The sequence below is a fragment of the Anolis carolinensis genome, chromosome 6 (assembly GCF_035594765.1).
Source record: "Anolis carolinensis isolate JA03-04 chromosome 6, rAnoCar3.1.pri, whole genome shotgun sequence".
Taxonomy (NCBI): Eukaryota; Metazoa; Chordata; class Lepidosauria; order Squamata; family Dactyloidae; genus Anolis; species Anolis carolinensis.
The window spans coordinates 68295153-68314163 of record NC_085846.1 but is presented as its reverse complement, the minus strand read 5'-3'; the positions used below and the strand labels follow the sequence as shown (position 1 = coordinate 68314163).

The window sequence follows — 19011 nt, the reverse complement described above, 5'->3', positions numbered from 1 at the left end:
GTAATGCTCCATCTTAAATATTTATCCACTCTTTTTCTTTTGCAGATGGCAATTTTGCAGATGCTGTCTTCCGGTTCAATTCTAACATTTCATACAGTGGGGTTCTGCATGCAGTAACACAAGATGTGAGTTAAAATAAAATCATTTTATTCTTTAAAATTAAGCTGTTACTGATAAAAAAAACCCACCAATGCACATTTTTTCTTAGGGCCTATTTTCAGAAAATAAAGAGAAGCTAATAAATAATGCTATAACAGCATTGCTCTCACAAGAGGGTGACCTTACAGCATCAACTGCTGAGCTTGAAAGCCAATTCCAAGCTGTTAGAAGATTAGTTGCTTCTAAAGCCGGATTCCTTGCTTTCACTCAGCTTCCAAAGTAAGTACTTGACTTTCAACAACCGCCAAATAGTATTCTATACATGTTTATTTCTCATCATATAGTAAATTTAGGGCTTCTGCAAAGTAACCCCAATGCTGTAGTGACAGTTATAATTCCTGCTTTACTGTTAACTGTTATTAAGTGATGCCAGTGGCATGTAATCTTCAATGTTATTTGTATAGACTACTTAATTATTTAATTGCAGTTAAAGAGGGTGGTGCCCAGGAAATAGCCTTCAGGTTTTCATTCCCTTTGTATTTTCTGTTTATTTTTATATAGTACATGTAATAAAGGATTATAGACTATGCTGAATTTACCTGTTTACAGAACCAGATGGTTATAAATTCATATTTTGATGATACAGAAGAAACATGCTTAGCATATTATTGATGCAGAAGACATCCATTGTGACGATTCAAAGATTGCTTACATGTTGAAGTGGTTTGTATTTCAAAATTGAATGTTCGGAATGCTACCTGAGTGTAGCTTTCTCAATTCCTATGAAGACCTTAGATTAAAATTTCTGTATATACTTGTGTATAAGTTTAGAAATTTTAGTCAAAAAACAGTTTTTAAAACTTGGGTCAATGTATCTACAGTTCCCTACATTAAAAAAATCTTGTGCTAATAAACAAAGAACTATTCCTTTCTCTGAGCAGAGTGACAAAAGGCAAAAACAGTCCACTTTGGGAGAACCTAAAAGTAGCACAGTCTCTGCCAAGGTACCATTTCTGGCCCTTTTAAATGCCTGGGTGGTAAAATAGTGGCAGCAGTTCTTTGGCACTTTGCCTCAAAGGGAGTGCTGAAAATGCGATTTCCTGTTTCTTAGCGGGGAGTTGGACTAGATGGCCCATGAGGTCTCTTCCAACTCTACTATTCTATGATTCTGTGATTCTATGAAAAGATAGAGGGGTTAGTGTTTCTTTAAGGTTCTCTTTTGAGGGGCCAAGCTCTTTCCTTTCATCATCTCCTCCAAGAAGGCAGTGGTTTGCTAATTCTGTACCTTAACTTTTATATATATACAAAAAAGAATTATCCCCATCTCTGAATATAGTGGCAAAACACTTTTTTGAATGCCTGGGCAGGAAAATGATGGTGATGGCAATGGCCTGGGGCTGCTGGCCTCCTGAGATGGTGCTGACAATTTCATTTCTCAATATAATGACCCTTGATTTATTCATAATCAAAATCCATTATTTTGGACCCCAAACCTGCCATTGACTTATACGTGATATCAACTTATATATGATTACTAGTTTGGGGACCCGGCAGTGCCCGGGTCATTAAAGAAGGCACTATTTGTTTTGGGATGTAAGTTTGGTCCAGATCTGTTATTGGCTGGGTTCAGTGCTTTCTGGATGCAGGTGAACTATAACTCCCAAAATCAAGGTCCATTCCCACTACCTCCTGCAGTATGTTTAGTTGGTCATGGGGCTTCTCTGTGCCAAATTCGATCCTAATCCATTGTCGGTTATCCATTTATTGTTATAATTGTATTATTTTACTTTGCTTAATAATGTGTTATTATGTTGTTTGTGTGTCAAGCATTGATTGTAGAATTTCAAAAGCCAGTTTTCAGCTTTGGGGCCCAAGTGTTTGATTTGCTCCATCATCAGGTCATCTAGGCCAGGTGCTTTACCAGTCTTACATCGCTTGATGGCTTCTCTGAGTTCTTTCAGGTTTAGAGAAGAAGACAACTAGTGGGTTTCAAGTTCTGGCACCCTGTTGATTTTCATCTTTATTCTGCTGCAGTTGGTTTTCCCATTCTGAATTAGCTGGTGAGCTATCTGGTCTGGTGTCACGTTTGCGTGTCCATGGTTGACCAGAGGGTCACTATCCAGGCGTCTCAGCAGTTGCCAGGCTTTTCGGCTACTCTTGGACATGTCAAGGTTCTCAAGCAGCTCTATCCAACGGTCTTTCTTAGCATTAGCTAAGGCTGTAGATAGTTTTTGGCCTGCTGCTATAGTCCCATCACTGTATGGATTCTCTTGAAATAGTCTGAGATATTCCTGTAGCTGATTTAGCGATTCTTCGTTTAGGCCTGGTAGGTAGCTTGTGCGACAGCCTCTAGGGATTGAGAGCCTTGAGGATCTTTTCAGTTTCTACAAACAGGTCATAATTTTCTGTAGAAGGTTCTATATCAGAAATAGCAGCTTCCAAGGTCTCTGTAAACTTTGTCCAGTTAGCTTTATTGAAGTTATATCTTCTGCGGAATGGGACACTTTTTGGTCTTACAGCTGCATATGCTACGCAGCATATTGGTCTGTGTTGTGTGTTATGTATCGGGTTTAATACCCTTTTGATGCATTGGTGGATTATGCTTTCCTTTACAAAAATCAGATCAGGGTTATAACCACGCTTCCATCGGCCGCTATTAAAAGATGGTGGTAATTTACTGTCATGGAGGAGGCTCATTCTACTGTTGTTGGCCCACGTTAGAACTGCTTCGCCATTTCTATCATCTTCGTCATAGCCCCAGACACAGCTATGGCTATTGAAATCTCCCACAACAAAATGGGCTTCATGATTGTGGCAATTGGTTGGGGGCGTAAAATAGAAATCAGCCCCAGGTGGTTTATAGAGTGATGATACGATGCAACTATCAAGTTCCACAGATAAGATTTCAATATTGTTCACTTCTGTAAGGGAAGTTGCAGAGATTGCTACACCAGATCGTACAAAAATGGCACTGCCATATTGTCTGTGAGGTTGTTCCACTGCCAGTTGCATTCCAAGAATTTTTGGTCTTCTCATTGTGATGTCTCTGTGTGTTTCCTGTATACATAGGATTTCACACGAAATGTCCTCAGACATTTTGGCTAATAGTTCTTCCTTAGCAAGTGACAAACCTTCTATATTAATAGACATAATCGTTAGCAATGGTCTTGATAAAGACCTTTGGTATTCATCCATTCATCCAATGCTTGACAACTTGGCGAGGTGGCATTACCTGGAGGAATCCTCCACCTTGTGTGACTGTGGAGCAGAACAAACAACTCCGCATATGTATGCTTGCCCACAATGTCCTACCTCATGTACAGAGGAGGAGTTGCTTAAGGCTACGGACAATGCAGTTGCTGTTGCCCACTTTTGGTCTAAAACTATTTAGTTGTTTTGTGATTTCCTCTATTTTTTATTTTTATTTATTTATTTACAGCATTTATATTCCGCCCTTCTCACCCCGAAGGGGACTCAGGGCGGATCACATTACACATATTAGGCAAACGTTCAATGCCTTTTAACATAGGACAAAGGCAAACAACAACATAGCTCCGAGCGGGCCTCGAACTTATGACCTTCTGGTCACTGATTCATTGCTCTCCCGTCTGCGCCACAGCCCCGGAAAATGATTTTCCATCATTTTTAAAAATGTATTTGTTATGCAATGCTTTTGACACGAAATAAATTATGTTGTTATGTAATGTTTGTGTTGCTTTTATGACTAAACCGCCCTGGGTCCCATTCGGGAGATAGGGCGGTATATAAATAAAGTTTTTTTATTATTATTATTATTATTATTATTATTATCATCAGTGGGGGTCACAGTACCAGTGAAGGTACTGCAAGTCCCATCATCCGTGGCAAGTGTGGTCCAGGTGCATTGTTGCCTGGGTGAACAGTACTCTCTGGATGTAGGTCAAGTGCAAGTCTTGTAAATCATGGTGTGAATTCTCCCCAAACCTCTTGTTCAGTTGCTGATCAATTCCTCTGTTCACTGTGTGCCATAAGAAGGGGTAGGAAAGTGTTACGGTAGACACAGTGGGCGGGGTCATGCAAGTGAAGGAACCCTGGGATGTCCATTCTGGAGGAAAAACATAACATCTAGGATGAAATTGTCCCTGCATGAAAGCCTTCACTTGGGTGGGGGGCAGAATGGTGTTTGTAGAGGACACTGGCAGGGTTTGGGCTGCATGTTCGTGGTGCTCACTATAACATGCAAAGTCAGGTGAGGGAGTGACTTGGTGGCTCCACAGCACTGGAAACTATAGCCTGTTTGTGGAGACCGGAGGCTGTCTGTGTGAGCGGACACTCGTGCCACAAACACACATACAGAATTTTCACTTTTATTATGGATATAGATATAGATAGATGCCGTATATCAGTGCTGGCATGCATTCATTTCAGTGTTTGCATCTGTAAAGGAGTGTTCAGCTGGTGGGAAATCTTGTATCTTTTCTTGACTGTTTAGTCATTAATAGTCACTGAATACAACCAAAAACAGTTTGATACTTTTGAGGCTGAAAGAATGTGATTTGCTCCAGGCCACCCAGTGTTTTCCCAAGACCAAGCCGAGCTTCGAACCCTGATCATCACTCAAACCACTACTACACCGTGCCAACTTTATTTATTTAAAGCATTTATATATGGTGATGTGAGATCTGTTTATTTAATATCCTAGCCGGTCTGCATCTCAAACTGGAAGACCAGTTTTAATTTGCACCTGCACTACTTGTCACAGATATTTCTGCCATTTAGGTCCTTAATATTATTTATTTCTATATTTTGAAAGATTTCGGGAACGCTTGGGTGTGAAGGTAGTGAAGGCTCTTAAAAGGAACAATGATGGAGTAACTCATGCTTCCATTGATATGCTTTGTGCCCTCATGTGTGTAAGTACTTTAATCTTAGTTTGCTGGACCAGAATAATTAGAATATTTGAAACAGCAATATATACGTGTATTTATCCATGGAGTGTTGTGCATTAGTTACTTTTATATCTCACCTTCCCATAAGTAAGCTCAAGGCTCAAGGCCATTTTTTCTGCCTTTTGACCTCAAAACAACCCCATGAGGTGGATCATGCTGAGAGACTGTGACTGACCCTAAGCAAACCAGTGAGTTACTTAGCTCAGTAGAGTCACGAAGGTTGATGTTCCACCTCTCAGTAGTCTGGACCACTACATTAAGTTGGCTTTCCATTTTTAAGTAGTGATTCTTAAGTAGATAAATTCTTCCTTGTGGAAACATAAAATTGCATAGAAGTAGGAGTTGCCTTCTATGCACCTTAATATTTCAATACATGTTCTGAGTGATCCATCAGATCTGTCTTATGAGCCCTCCCCAACATGGATGGCTATGCGTCATTTGGCTGAGTAGTGAGAGCAGGGTTAAAAAAAAGATTTTTGCTTTCCTGTACTCTTTACTGGTGGTAAGAGGAAGTAAGGTGGCGTGAAAGCCTTCGTTATATCCTAAGGGTCTTTAATATCTTAAAACTAGCTTTAGGGGGAAGAAACTGCAATGTGTTTACTTTGTAAAATGCATGGCTCTCCATGTGATATCCTAAATAGAGATGTAATCTTCATTATCTTGGAATAAATAAAACAAGCTGTGACCGTGAATCATGGGTTTCCTGCTCTCATTGATAAAGCCTTAAAGCATAGAGCGTTCAGAAAGGAGACTCCTAAAGTTGTTTGAGGATTTGAAACAGTTCTGATGAAAGACTGCCTTTCTCTTTAGCCTATGCATGATGACTATGACTTGAGGCAAGAGCAGCTAAACAAAGCATCCCTTCTTTCTTCAAAGAAGTTCTTGGAAAATTTATTGGAGAAATTTAATTCCCATGTGGTAAGTCCTTTACATCAGTGAAATACTAAAGACTGCTGTGTTGAAAGTGCAGGGGGGAAGGAGGTCATTCAACTTGAATAATCTAAAAATCTGCAAGGATTTTATCTCTGCATGGCTTTGGGGATACATGATGGTGGATGTGATCACATGACTCTTGAATATGGCACTAGATGTGCAATTATAATTGAAAGCATGAGCCATATTTTTTTTCTACAAAGGCTTTCTAAATAAAGCTAACACTATAATAACATGTGTCAAATGTTTTTAATTTTAGGAATATGGAACGGGTGCCCTAGTTATTAGTTCACTTCTGGACTTCCTCACTTTTGCCCTCTGTGCCCCGTATAGTGAGACAACAGAGGGGCAACAGTTTGATATGTTACTGGAGATGGTTGCATCTAATGGGAGAACCCTCTTCAAGCTCTTTCAGGTGAGCTTAACCTCAAGAAATAATAAGACTGATAAAATAGTTTTACTTGGTTCTTGTGAGTTCCATTAAAAAATAAAAATAAAAACTGACTATGAAAAATAAAACATGTCAAAATTTTCATTCAAAAATTACTTGGGGCTAGCATGACAGCTTGTCCTGTGCTTCTGTTGTAAATTATTTCCCTTCAGAGTGGTCAGTTAGTGCCAGCCCAGGAAATACTGATATTTTGCTCTCTTATAATTGATTTTCACAGCATCCTTCCATGGCTATTGTGAAAGGGGCTGGATTGGTTATGAAGGCAATAATAGAGGTAAGACTTGTGTAACACTTTTGTAATAGTTCGTTTTCTTTTATAAAGAACAGTTGACTTGGACAGTCAATACCTGCAAAACAAACATCTAGAAAAGCTTGTTTGGGGAAGAAAAATAGTTTCATGTTTATTTATTTTGTCCAGATATATTTAGCCATATAGAAAGTAATCAACCATATCAGCTAGGTTTGACTTTTGGTCCAAACCTTCATAGTTAAAGACTGTCTTCAAAAACCCTTTCTTGGAGAGATGTTCCACTTGAAACGAGTACAGTATGTATCAGATGTCCCCTTTATAAGGGCTGTTGTGGCAATTATTAAATATCCTGAGCAGAGGAATACCACGCAATTATAGGATTAGTTAAAAATCATAGAGTAGTGATCTAGCTTTCTAGCTTCATGGAACTTTTCCTCAGGATAAGTGTTGACCAAGAAATTAAAGGTGGTAGCCGTTTTCTATTAGATGTAACGGCATGAGCAGCACTTTAATTGTATGCTTATCTTAAGATAATGTTCTGGAGATTCTTTACTGGGTCATTTGATTACTTTTGGAGAAATGTTTGGTGGCTATATTTGAAAACATCAGAACCAATCGGTATCATTAGTCAGCACTCACAGGATTCTTGCTAAATCAAAGGAAAAGTTAAAAAAAAAAAGCATTGTTCAGAGAAGTACCTTGGCTTCAATTTTAAATACAAACGGTGCTATCAGTTCCAGCACTTCAGCATTTAATACTGTAAGTAGAGTAAAAAAGGACTTAAAGGTAGCAGATTCTTTCTGATTTGGGAAGCTAAGCAGGGTCAGCCCTGATTAGAACTTGGATGGAAGACTGTCAATGAACACCAGGTGCTTTCTTTCCTAGGAATACCTTATGAAATTTATGAGGTCACTAAGTTGACAGGCTACTTGAAGGTGTGCACACAGGCATACATACATTGGTGTAAATTAACTTCTATAACTATTTTCTTTCCATTTCCAAAGGAGGGAGACAAAGAGATAGCCACCAAAATGCAAGATCTTGCCCTCAGTGAAGGTGCCTTACCTCGACACTTGCACACTGCTATGTTTACAATTAGCACAGATCAAAGGATGCTTACAAACAGGTAAGTCTAGAATGATATATCTCATGTTATCACTTATAGATCATTGTATAATCTTCCCTTTTTAAAACCGATCACATCAGAGCAAAATATGCGGCTTTTTTGCCCCGTAATTGGCCAACTGAATTTAAAATGACAAACTAATTTTAAATGGTAGAACTTTTAGTAATGTTTGAATTTTAAGATCAATATGATTGCTTTATCCTGAGATCTTAATGTAGCAAATATTTTAATTGGGAATTAGCATAAAGAAACTGGGCAGTAATACAATTCATAATTTGTTATCAGACAGTTGAGCAGGCATCTTGTGGGTCTTTGGACAGCTGAAAACGCAACTGCTTTGAACTTGCTGAAACGTATTTTGGTAAGTGAAAACCTGCCTTCATGGATCGCTTCAGTAATTGCATGTTCACAAACTGTAGAATATCTTTGAAGCTAAACGAGGCGCCTCCTGGTTTTCCTCAGCAAAGGTTTGTTGGTTAAAACAGGATTACAGGCAATCCCCCGGTTACGAACAAGATAAGTTCTGTAGTCTTGTTCTTAAGTTGAATTTGTATGCAAGTTGGAACAGGTTCTTTTTAAAGTGTAACTCCCACCCAATAAAAAATGGAATGCACAGGGAAGGGATTAATGTCCCTGTAACATTTGTTTTGTTATCTGTGCGCCTGTTCAGAGGATTTCACCTTTCTGTGACAGTAGGATTTTGAAAATTGTGGTTTGCTGTGGAAACAAGAATTGGTAATAAAGCTTCAGTCGAGACAGCTTTTCCCCATGATAACTCTTTCAGGAGTGCATTTCCATTCCTAGGGGTAGATGTCCTCTCACTTCCTACTGTCTCATCCTCGTCTGTAAATAGGAGTCATATGTAAGTCAGATGTTTGTAATTTAGGGACTGCTTGTACTTTAATTTTTGAGGGATATTTCTGGCTGCTTAGAGAGAAAGAACAAAACCAACATTCTCAGTGGAGAAGAGCTTGTGAATGGCTTAACTCCTAGGAGAGATAATGTTCTTTTAAAAAGAACTTCTATTGATCCTCATCTTCTGCTTTAGTTCTTGCCTCTCTCGAGAAAGGTTGTATGTCCATCTCCTCTTTCTCTAGCCTTACTTCTACGTATTTACATTTCTCTGTTTTATCTTTTTCCTTCTGCAGTCATCTACTATTTTTAATAAGTTCTTAGTCTTCCCCCAAAACACACACACACCAGTTTTGTCTCTCACAGTTTCCCCTTCCTTTTCTGTTATTCTGTCTCTGCTTTGTTCCTCTTTGCAAAACCTACCCTCAGGATGAGGAAAGTCTGCCAAACCAAGCTCTACTTTGAGCTCTCCTGCCCAAAGACACTTCCATTTAGTCCGGGACATGTTTGCACTCCTTACTGTTTCTCCAGGAACCACAAAGATGTACAAATGGCAGTACACACACACACACACCAGCACGTTAATAGCAGCTGCACATGCTAACAAAACGGTGGAATCATCTTATTTATAGGGCATTTTGGCTCTTCTCATGGAAATTTTTGCACCCAAACAAGACCATTCTCTTAAGGATCCAAAATGAAAAAAAGGACAGATGCAACTCTTACACGTGCCAATAAGACATTAGCCTTCTCTGTCATGTCCTCTACAGCTTTCCTGATAGCCAGATTAGCCATGCTCTGTTCTCAGGATATTTTCACCAACCCAGATTTAGATGCAAAATCCCTGCACAGCTCCCATTCCTAAATATCTATAAATCCTTAGTAGATGACACTAGAGATTCATTATTGTTCTCAGCCCATGTTATCTCTGCCTCCACAGTAGTGAGAAGTAGTAGCTCAAACATTGAAATGCTGACATACAATCTAGAGCAAATCTATGAGACTTTAAAACTGTCAAACAGCACACTCAGCTAGATCAGTATCCACAACTACTGCATTTTCTACTAATGCGTCCCTAGAGGAAATCTGCCAAACAGCCATATGAGCTACTCCATCCACATTCAGTAAACATTATCAATTAGACCAATTTACTTCAGCCAAAGCCTCCTTTGGTAGAAAGGTTTTACAATAAGTAAGTATCAGATTAAAACACATTATTCCCATCTCCTGCCCTAATTCACATGTCTGCTTGAGTAGATCCCATTCATGGTTGGCTTCTTCTCCTCTAGTTGAGAATGGCACATTGGTGAACTTATCTTGAAGATCCGTTCTTGCCAAGGAGAAGGAGCCCTTCAGCCCCACTCCGGATGGCAGGATCTAAATCCTTTACTGGACACAGGAAGATGTTTCTATTCTTTTCTGTGTCTCCCCTTGTGAAGAAACTGAAGCAGGAAGAGATGAAGATTAATAGATAATTTTAAATAATGTGATAAATGGCCTAGCTTGAGCAGCAACAGAGGTTAACCCATTCATGGATGGCTCCTTCTCCGTGGCAAGAATGAACCATCATGGTAAAGTCTCCAATGTACCAACCCAATATGCCAATCCATTACCAAGTCTTAACATACCTGTTTTGAATTTAACCATACACAAGAAATAGCACTTGCATAAATGAATTATACAGGGCATCCAGAGGAAATGTGTGAGTAGCTTTACATATGACATGATGACTTTAAAAAAAAAAGCATGTGTATTACAGCCGCTCTTCACAGGATTGGACAACTATAGTGGGTCCAGAGGGAGGGTTTCTTTTACTGGAATCTTTCAGGGACTGTATGAACTACAGAAAAACAGACAAGATGTGTCTGGTGTTTTTTTATGATAGACAGTGCAGCAGGCCCTACAAACCTTTTGGGACACTTCCAGTGATAGCAAATCGTGAATGAATTCAGTCACTTTTAGTTGCAAGAATGGATGAAAACCAAGGCTGGATAGGAATCCCTTAAAGTATCTGATAAAAAGAGCTACAGTCCATTGAGGAAAGGCTAACTGTAAGCTTGATTCCTTTCAGGCCCATTAACAATTTTCTCTAGTTTTAATTAATCCTTCAATTGTGTTCTAAATTGCTCAACTTATGTTTTCTTCTTTGTGGCCTTAGCCATCAGGTTTGCTCTTATACCTGGACAGTAATGACCCTGTTCCTGAAAAGGATTCTGATCGGATGCATATTAGGGATAATTTAAAAATTGCAAATGTAAGTATAATTTTTCCCTAGCTGCAAATGGGTTTGAATTCTCTTATTGTGCATTGTCACAGCCTAGAACTTGTTTTGTAATATTAGGGCAAAGCACAATCTAATAGCTTCAGGCATCTTGCAAACCTGTATTTCATATTCCTATTAAATGAACTTTTTATTAAAGATAAACTTTGTTGTACAGGATCAGTATGGAAAGTTCAATAAAGTGCCGGAGTGGCAGAGACTTGCAGGAAAAGCTGCTAAAGAGGTTGAGAAATTTGCCAAAGAGAAGGTAGATTTAGTTTTGATGCACTGGAGAGACAAAATGGGAATAGCACAGAAAGAGGTAAGAGTTCTTTGTGTTTTATCCATTTAAATGCTCCTTCAAAACTCAAGATTATTCTGTTTGACTGATATTATTGATGTTGATTTAAAACAACGAGACATTGCAATCAATTTTTTAAAAAAAATGATGACTGGAGATAAACATCAGTATTTTCTGAAGCATCAAAATAGGGGGCTACACTGTCAATTGTGTAAATTGTCTCCTTTAATACTGGCGACAACAATTCTGGGTTGTTTCATATGGATTTTGAACATTTGAATTGGAGGTTTTCCCTTAATGTTTTCAATAATTTTAGACCAAGGGTATTGAAGCTATTGGTTGTTTTTTCTTTTTAAAAATCTTCATCTTAAATGAAATTGAGTCATTTTTTGTTCTATATGTGGTTATTGGGTATATTTTTTATAATCAAGTTTTATTCTTCTTTGTTGATAAATTTTAAAATAGGTGGGAATGAGTAGCAGCCATATTTTTATTGTGGAATTTGGATGTGTGTTCTTGCATCTTGTTTGGTTCCTCCTTCCTCCTTCTGCTCACTCTTTATTCCTAGTGCATATGGCTGGTTTGTGGTTTTTTTGTTTGTATTCTGTACTTTGGTATGGTTAACAAGTCAAAATCAGAATTCCATTTGCTAAATATGCTGCCCTTTAGTGTCTGAGGAATTGTTGTCTGCTGTGGATATGGCAAGTAGAAAGGAAGATGCATTTGTGTGCTTTACGAAATCCCTATTGTTCAATGGATATGGTATTAATGAAGAAACTATGTGAAAGACCCTAAGACACTTTTATCTTTATATTGTGCTGTATAATATGGTGACTCCCAAGGTTTTAGGACTTTTTATAAGATGAACAAAATATTATAGAAGAAGAAACAGCCATGTTTTGTTTTATACATGCTTTTCCCTCATAGGTGGCAAATGTCATGGGGCAAAAATTAAAGGGCTAAATTCAACACTAACGTTACCTAAAGAAAAATAGTTGAAATGAATTACTGACATTTCATTGAGTTAAATCGAACTAATGTTGGATTTAGTTCAGTATTCCAGGCTGACGTATTATGCAGAAGGTGCATTTTTAATGTATCCCAGAACTTGTTTCTGCATAGGTTAGAGACTGAAGAGGTGGTTTGTGATACTGCACTTTCAAGTAGTTAACTTGGAAGGCTGGTTGTAGTAGATTGATCAAGCTATTCACACATTTGAGAGGCATTCCTGTAAAATGTTCAATTTTATTTTTCTTTCTACTCCCAAATCCAACCAGGACAGAAACAATATGGTGAGTTTGAATCCTTATCCCTTTCTGTAGATTGTATTGAATGCATGTAGTGTATGTATGTATTACATTAGAAAAACTCATTGGCTGCCTTTGGCTTGATCCTTAGCATTTCCGCTCTACTAGGAATTAATACGCTCTATTTTCTGTTCTAAACTTTCTCGTCCTTTTATGCATATTCAATTCCCAATTAAAATATATATTTCCTGTTATTGAAAATATGCAGTTATGCATATGTTTTTCTGTAACATGGTATGGTTTATTATATGCCCTCCCCTCCCTGATTAAACAACAAATTGGATTCACTGGTAGTCAAATGTCACCAATTCTAAGGTAAAGAGAGTGTTTCAGCATGGATAAATATATTTTATTTGCTTATATTCTGTAAAATTGGTTCATGTTGATATTTGGTCCATTCTAAATCCTGTATAATCCCTCTTACTGTTTTCATTGGGTGAAGAATGCTTCTAAATTCAGAAATATTTATTGTCGATAGAAGAAAATATATTCAAATTTGGAGTTTTGTTCTATTCTTTCCATTTATTTTCATCAATGTTTTATAATCATGTTTCTCATCTTATTTCATAATATGTTGTGATATTGTTCTGGACTCAAATCTGGCATCTTCTTTGCAGAATATTAATCAAAAGCCTGTAATATTGAGGAAGCGACGGCAAAGAATAAAGATACAAGCAAACTGGGAACTCTTTTATTATAGGTGAATATTTAGGGGTAAAATGCTTGTGGGGAATTGAGCAGTCTTACTTACAGCTTCAGAGGGAAGCAATGGCAAACCCTCTCTGACCAGATCATATGAAGTAAATTCCATGATAGTGTCACCATAAGTTGAAAATGTCTTGACACTCTACAACAACAAAACTGCTTCTCATTTCTTTTGTACAGATTTCTTCAAGATCATGCTAGATCCAATCTGATTTGGAATTTCAAAACACGAGAAGAATTGAGAGATACTTTGGAGTCTGAAATGCGGGCATTTCAGATTGACAGAGAACTTGGCAGTGCTAATGTCATTTCCTGGAATCACCATGAATTTGAGGTATGTGTCAAGAGTCAGACGCCAGTTAACAAACAAAACAGAGTTTATTCCGAAGATAAGCCAAAAATAACATAAACACAGAAAGTATCCTTGAAACACTTCACTTATCAGTGTTTCAAGAGTAGTTTGGACAAAAATAACTCAAAAACAAGCCACGCTATTTTCCCATGCTGGCATTCAATAAAAACTAAAAGACACTTCAATTCAGCTTTGGAGAACAAATAGAGTTGACTGCAAGAAAATATGCAAAATAAACGAAGGCTTGAACCTTCCAGAAGCTGCAGAGTATAACTGAAAGTGCAAAAGCCTCTTTTGGCTTCAAACCGTTTCTGAAAACAGACAGCCGGCTCTGCGGATTTAAAGGGACAGTTCCCAAAAGAAAAACAGCAAACTGGCTTGAAAACAAACAAACTAGAAGAGCAGTAAACTGCTTCCACGGTGCAGATAAAGCCGAAAGCTTCAAAGGGATGATGAATAGCCGTCGTCAGGAGAATCCAAGGTCAGGTCAGGAGGCAGCAGCAAATTCCGAAAAGCAAACCAGTAGTCAGAAGCTGGGAGTAGTCGTCAGTCAGAAGGCGTAGACAGAAGCCAAGTCAAATTCAATCCAAAGTCTGAAGAGGGTGCAGTCATCCAAACCAGGTCCACGATAAGACACAGCGAGAGCCAAGCCAGATGGTATCAGCAGCTAGAAATAGTAATCAGAGTGCAGTCCAGGGAAACCCACACAGTTCCATCGCTCTGCTGCAGAGCAGTCCCAGATAACTTACATCCGAATCACAGTCCAAGTCCAGTCTTCACGGAAACACAGAGATCCCAATGGCGCCTCAGCAACACCTTGCCACACGCAAAGTGCAGTGGCCAAACATTCCCATTTTATTCCCCTTCCTCCTGGGTGACCAAACACTCACGCCCAAACACCAGGTGTCCCAAATCTACTCAGAGTCCGAACTCCACACAGCTAGAGCTCGTGGATCCGGAGTACCTAGCAATTCGTCGGAGTCCCAATCATCCTGCCCACACTTAGCCCCATGAACACTTAAAGAACCATCCTCCCTTCTCCAAGCATCCCAAGTGGGATCAGCTCCTGCAAAAACCCCAGGTTCAGTAGTATCCATAGGCCCCAAATTCCCAGACATCTCCGGTGGCTGTGCCCATTCAGTGCCCACTTCCCCAGCCACCACCTGTTCCTCAGCATCCATTTCCCCAAACTCCCCATCTGAATCTTCCTCAGAAGATCCCCCATATAGCTCTCTAAGTCACTTCCTGCGCAACTCCTCCAGTGAACCCTCATCACGAGGGTTTTTTCTTCCTCTTCGAATCCCATCACCATCAACCATAATCCCCGAAGGCGCAGTCACAACAGTATGTCTTTACCCAATGTGTTCTGCACACAGAGTTTTATTAATTTTAATATACCTTTATTAGCACAGAGATGTATATATAGTTACATAAAAGGTTCATAAAGCATAAGGTTCTATTTGAAATAGTGTGGTTATATTTATAAAATATCCTTTATCAAGCATATACTCTTTGTCTGTGCAGTTCCTATTCACATTGCTAATCATTAGGACCATTGCTTGATTAAAGAAATCAAGTCAGTTCATCCAATGAGTTCTGCTGTGCAATTGTTCAAGTGAGCATTCCTCCCTATTTTGAGTTAAACCTATTAAATTTGTGGGACTAACTCCAAACTAATCTTCATAGAATCCTTTCTTGATAGATAATTAATGGCTGGATCAAATAAGAATAATACTGGCAGTCCCCAAGTTATAAACAAAATAAGTCCTGTAAGTTTGTTCTTAAGTTGATTTTGAATGTAAGTCAGGACAGGTACATTTTTTAAGTGTAACTCCAGCCAGCCCCACAATAAAGTGTGTGTGCGTATGTGTGCGCGCGTGTGTATGTATGTGTGTGTGTGTGTGTGTGTGTGTGTGTATATATATATATATATACACACACGCACACACACATACATACACACGCACACACACATACACACACATACACACACACACATACACACACACACTTTGTAGTGCTTATTTTGCTGTCTGTGTCCCTGTTCAGAAGATTTCACCTCATTTTTTGTCCTCGTGATGATTGGATTTTGAACAATTTGACTTGTTGCAGAAATGAGAATTGGTGATAAAGTTTCAGTGAAGACACCTTTTCCCCATGATAAGTCTTTCAGGAGTGGATTTCCCTTCTGAAGGGTAAATTTCTTTGGCTTCCTGTTGTCTCACCCCATTTTTAACTATGAGTCATTTATAAGTCAAATGTTTGTAACTCGGGGACTGCCTGTACTAAAAAAAAATGTTTTTAGGTGATGCGTCTATATATCATTGGAGTGTTCCTCTTTCTCTTCCATAGGAAAAAATGCTACACCTAAGTTGATACTTGTCAACTGCAGCCTCGTAACAGTTATTTCTTTATTGAAAAACACTTCATTTCATGGTGTATGTTTTCTTGCAAGACTGATACTAAAAACTTCTCTAGGAAGTCACAGGGGGACATCTGAGAATTTAGGTTGTTTCTTGGACAGGCAGGACCATAAGTTGTTAACATAAGAAAAGCTTGACATATTCACCTCCTCATCCAGTTCCTTCTTTGCCTTACCCAGGAGAACAAATGCTGTCGGTCCTCACAGCATTTCAAACCAACGTTTGAAATGCTGACATGAGTATGCCCAAAACCAGAGATACAATTAACTTCCATGGCCTTGATAGACAGGTTGTGTCTTCAACCTCAAAGGTTTCCATACTGATTCCAGTAGCTTCTGTGCCTTTTAGTGCCCTTTAGTGGTGGAAACACATTTGATCAGATAGTGAACCAAAGCTTTATCAACGTATCAACCTTAAGGTGGAAACAAGCATGGTAACATAGGCCCATCCATTCACCTGCCACTGCTATATGCATCTCTATCTATCTATATATATTGTGGATGAATGGCTCAAGTATTTTGTATTATTTTAAATCTGTTTTTAATTGCTTATGTTTTATTCTTTTATATTGTTGTATATTGCCATCGAATTCTGCCAGTTTTGTAAGCTGTCCTGCGTCCCTTCGGGTGAGAAGGGCGGGATAGAAATGATGGAAATAAATAAATAAATATCTCTCAGCAGAATCAGACTTTGGCAGGTATACCCTCTTCCCCACCTATCAACTTTTCCTTGGATCAAAACATTCATTGCCCCTTTAAGTATGAGCTAAGCTCAGCAGTAGTTGAAACAAGCCAGAGACTTATAACCTCTTCCTCAATTATTAATATGTGATTTTGTCTGTCCTGGATAATGTAGGAAAGATAGCCTGTCATAGAATCATAGAATCGTAGAGTTGGAAGAGACCTCACGGGCTATCCAGTCCAACCCCCTGCAAGAAGCAGGAAAATCTCATTCAAAGCACCCCTGTCTTCAGACTTCATAAGAAGGGGATAAGATAAATGCCAATTAATTTCCCATTTTCTTTTAAAGGTGAAATATGAGTGCCTGTCAGAGGAAATAAAAATAGGTGATTATTACTTGAGGTTGCTCTTGGAAGAAGATGAAAGTGACGAAAGCGGAGCAATAAAAAAATCGTGAGTTACTATTATTCAGATATCCTCTTGGGCTTTAAATCTACTATTATGCCCCTCAAACCCTTTGTTCTTTCTTGTCACAGGTATGAATTTTTCAATGAATTGTACCATCGTTTTCTTCTCACCCCTAAAATAAATATGAAATGCCTGTGCTTACAAGCCCTAGCCATTGTTTATGGAAGATGCTGTGAAGAGATAGGTCCATTTGGTGACACTAGATATATCATAGGGATGTTGGAAAGGGTGAGTTGATTTTTATTACTGCATGTAATTTGGGAAGAATGGAGCAGGCAAGCATCACTTAATGAAACTCCTCTGGAATTTTTCAAACAGCTTCCAGAGACACATCATTTGCTGTTTTCATATTGTACTGTAATAAAGCAGTACATTTAATTATGTTTATTCTGAACATAATTTAATTATTCTTTTCTTTCAGATTGGGTATTATTAGATCACAGTATTGCAGCTTTTGTTCCTATAGCTGTGAAGCATCATATCTGAGCAGTGCAATTTGTGAAATTCTGTATAACAGTCAAAATTCTCCATGCATAAAATGTGGCCTATATCTAAGACAGATCTTTCAGTATTAAAATTTCTCCCAAATCTTTCTGGTCAACACTGCTCTTTTCCCTACCCTGGCCCAGCCACCACTACCACATTTATCAAATAATAAAGCCCTTTTTGGAGAAAAAAATACTTATAGCTAGCAAGTAAGACAAGAAAGAGGCCAAAGTTCAACTCATTATCGAGGCAGCTTTTATAATCGTTTCATTAATATGATCTGAGTTCTAGATCATTTTTTACTAGAGCCAAATTCAAAAGACTTGTGTTGCTCTTGGCTTCTAACTTATTATTACAATAAACAAGTTCTCATTTCACTATATTTTTTGCACAAAGAGAGCATGCAAAATTGAGGAATTCAAGGATAATATTGTCTAAATTTTGCTGTTGACATGTATTTACTCTAAAGAAAATAAAAGCATGCATATATATTTTATATCTCAGGCTTTTATTTCCAATTAAAATATCTCTTTGTATTCTTTATTAAAATATATTTTTGTATTTTTTTCTAGTGTACTGATAGACTTGAGCGGGACCGGCTGATACTATTCCTTAACAAACTGATCCTAAACAAGGTGAGCAGCAGTACTGCAAGGCCATTAGAATTGTTACATTCTGAAATTTTGAAGAAGTATTAAAGCACCGTGGCAGTTTAAGATGACCATAAAGACATCTTTCTCCTGAACAGCTCTTTATTAGAATTTCCCCTTATTTCTAGGGGTATCAAAAAGGAAGTGATTAAATCATCAGTTTACCTAAAAATTACATCTCAAAAGTCTAGAAATAATTCCATAATTTTGTCATGTTCCAGTTGATTAGAATCTTAGACAAACTAGCGCCCAAACAGGAGAGCTACCCAGTATTTCTTTATTACCAAATAGACCATTGCATCACTGGATTTTGCACAATAACTAAATCACAGTTTTTAAAACCCAACAAAAGTACACAGGAAATGTGTGCCTAGTTTTAAAGCAAAATCATACTCCGCTTAACTGTGCTTTAAAACAAGCTTGATTCCCAGAGCATTGTGGCTTTGTTGTTGTTGCTATAATCTTGATAGGAGGGCCCTGCCAATGACCTTCAGGCCATGGTTATCTGAACATGTCTCTTGTTAATAGTCTTTCATGCGTGCCGAATAGATATATATTTCTTTGTGTGTTGTTCAGGACACTATGTTTGTGTTATTTACAATCTCACTGGCAAGTAACGTCTCTGTCCCGTTTTCGCCTCTCAAGCATGCGCATATCTTGTGAGGTGAAAACAAAGCTGCTTCAGCCCCCTTTTCTCTCCCTTTAGCTTCGCCTTCCTTCCTTCCTTCCTTAGGCTTCTC

General features: G+C 38.3%; 1 protein-coding gene across 3 annotated transcripts in view; it reads left to right on the top strand.

Annotated features, from left to right (window-relative positions):
• The window catches only part of dnajc13 (DnaJ heat shock protein family (Hsp40) member C13), a 103571-nt gene that overhangs the window by 44498 nt on the left and 40062 nt on the right, over positions 1-19011 (top strand). For 2 of the 3 annotated variants that reach the window (XR_506603.3, XM_008112773.3), the window contains exons 11-26: positions 46-125; positions 209-378; positions 4892-4991; positions 5838-5945; positions 6220-6375; positions 6629-6685; positions 7666-7787; positions 8073-8148; positions 10798-10893; positions 11078-11221; positions 12478-12492; positions 13125-13207; positions 13393-13546; positions 17017-17120; positions 17204-17363; positions 18194-18256. Coding sequence is in view for 2 of the 3 variants with exons in the window: in XM_008112773.3 (XP_008110980.2) it covers positions 46-125; positions 209-378; positions 4892-4991; positions 5838-5945; positions 6220-6375; positions 6629-6685; positions 7666-7787; positions 8073-8148; positions 10798-10893; positions 11078-11221; positions 12478-12492; positions 13125-13207; positions 13393-13546; positions 17017-17120; positions 17204-17363; positions 18194-18256 (1688 nt within the window). In the remaining variant the exon portion in view is untranslated. The remainder of the gene's footprint in view (positions 1-45; positions 126-208; positions 379-4891; positions 4992-5837; positions 5946-6219; positions 6376-6628; positions 6686-7665; positions 7788-8072; positions 8149-10797; positions 10894-11077; positions 11222-12477; positions 12493-13124; positions 13208-13392; positions 13547-17016; positions 17121-17203; positions 17364-18193; positions 18257-19011) is intronic. The other variant, XM_003222196.4, reaches the window with a different exon arrangement.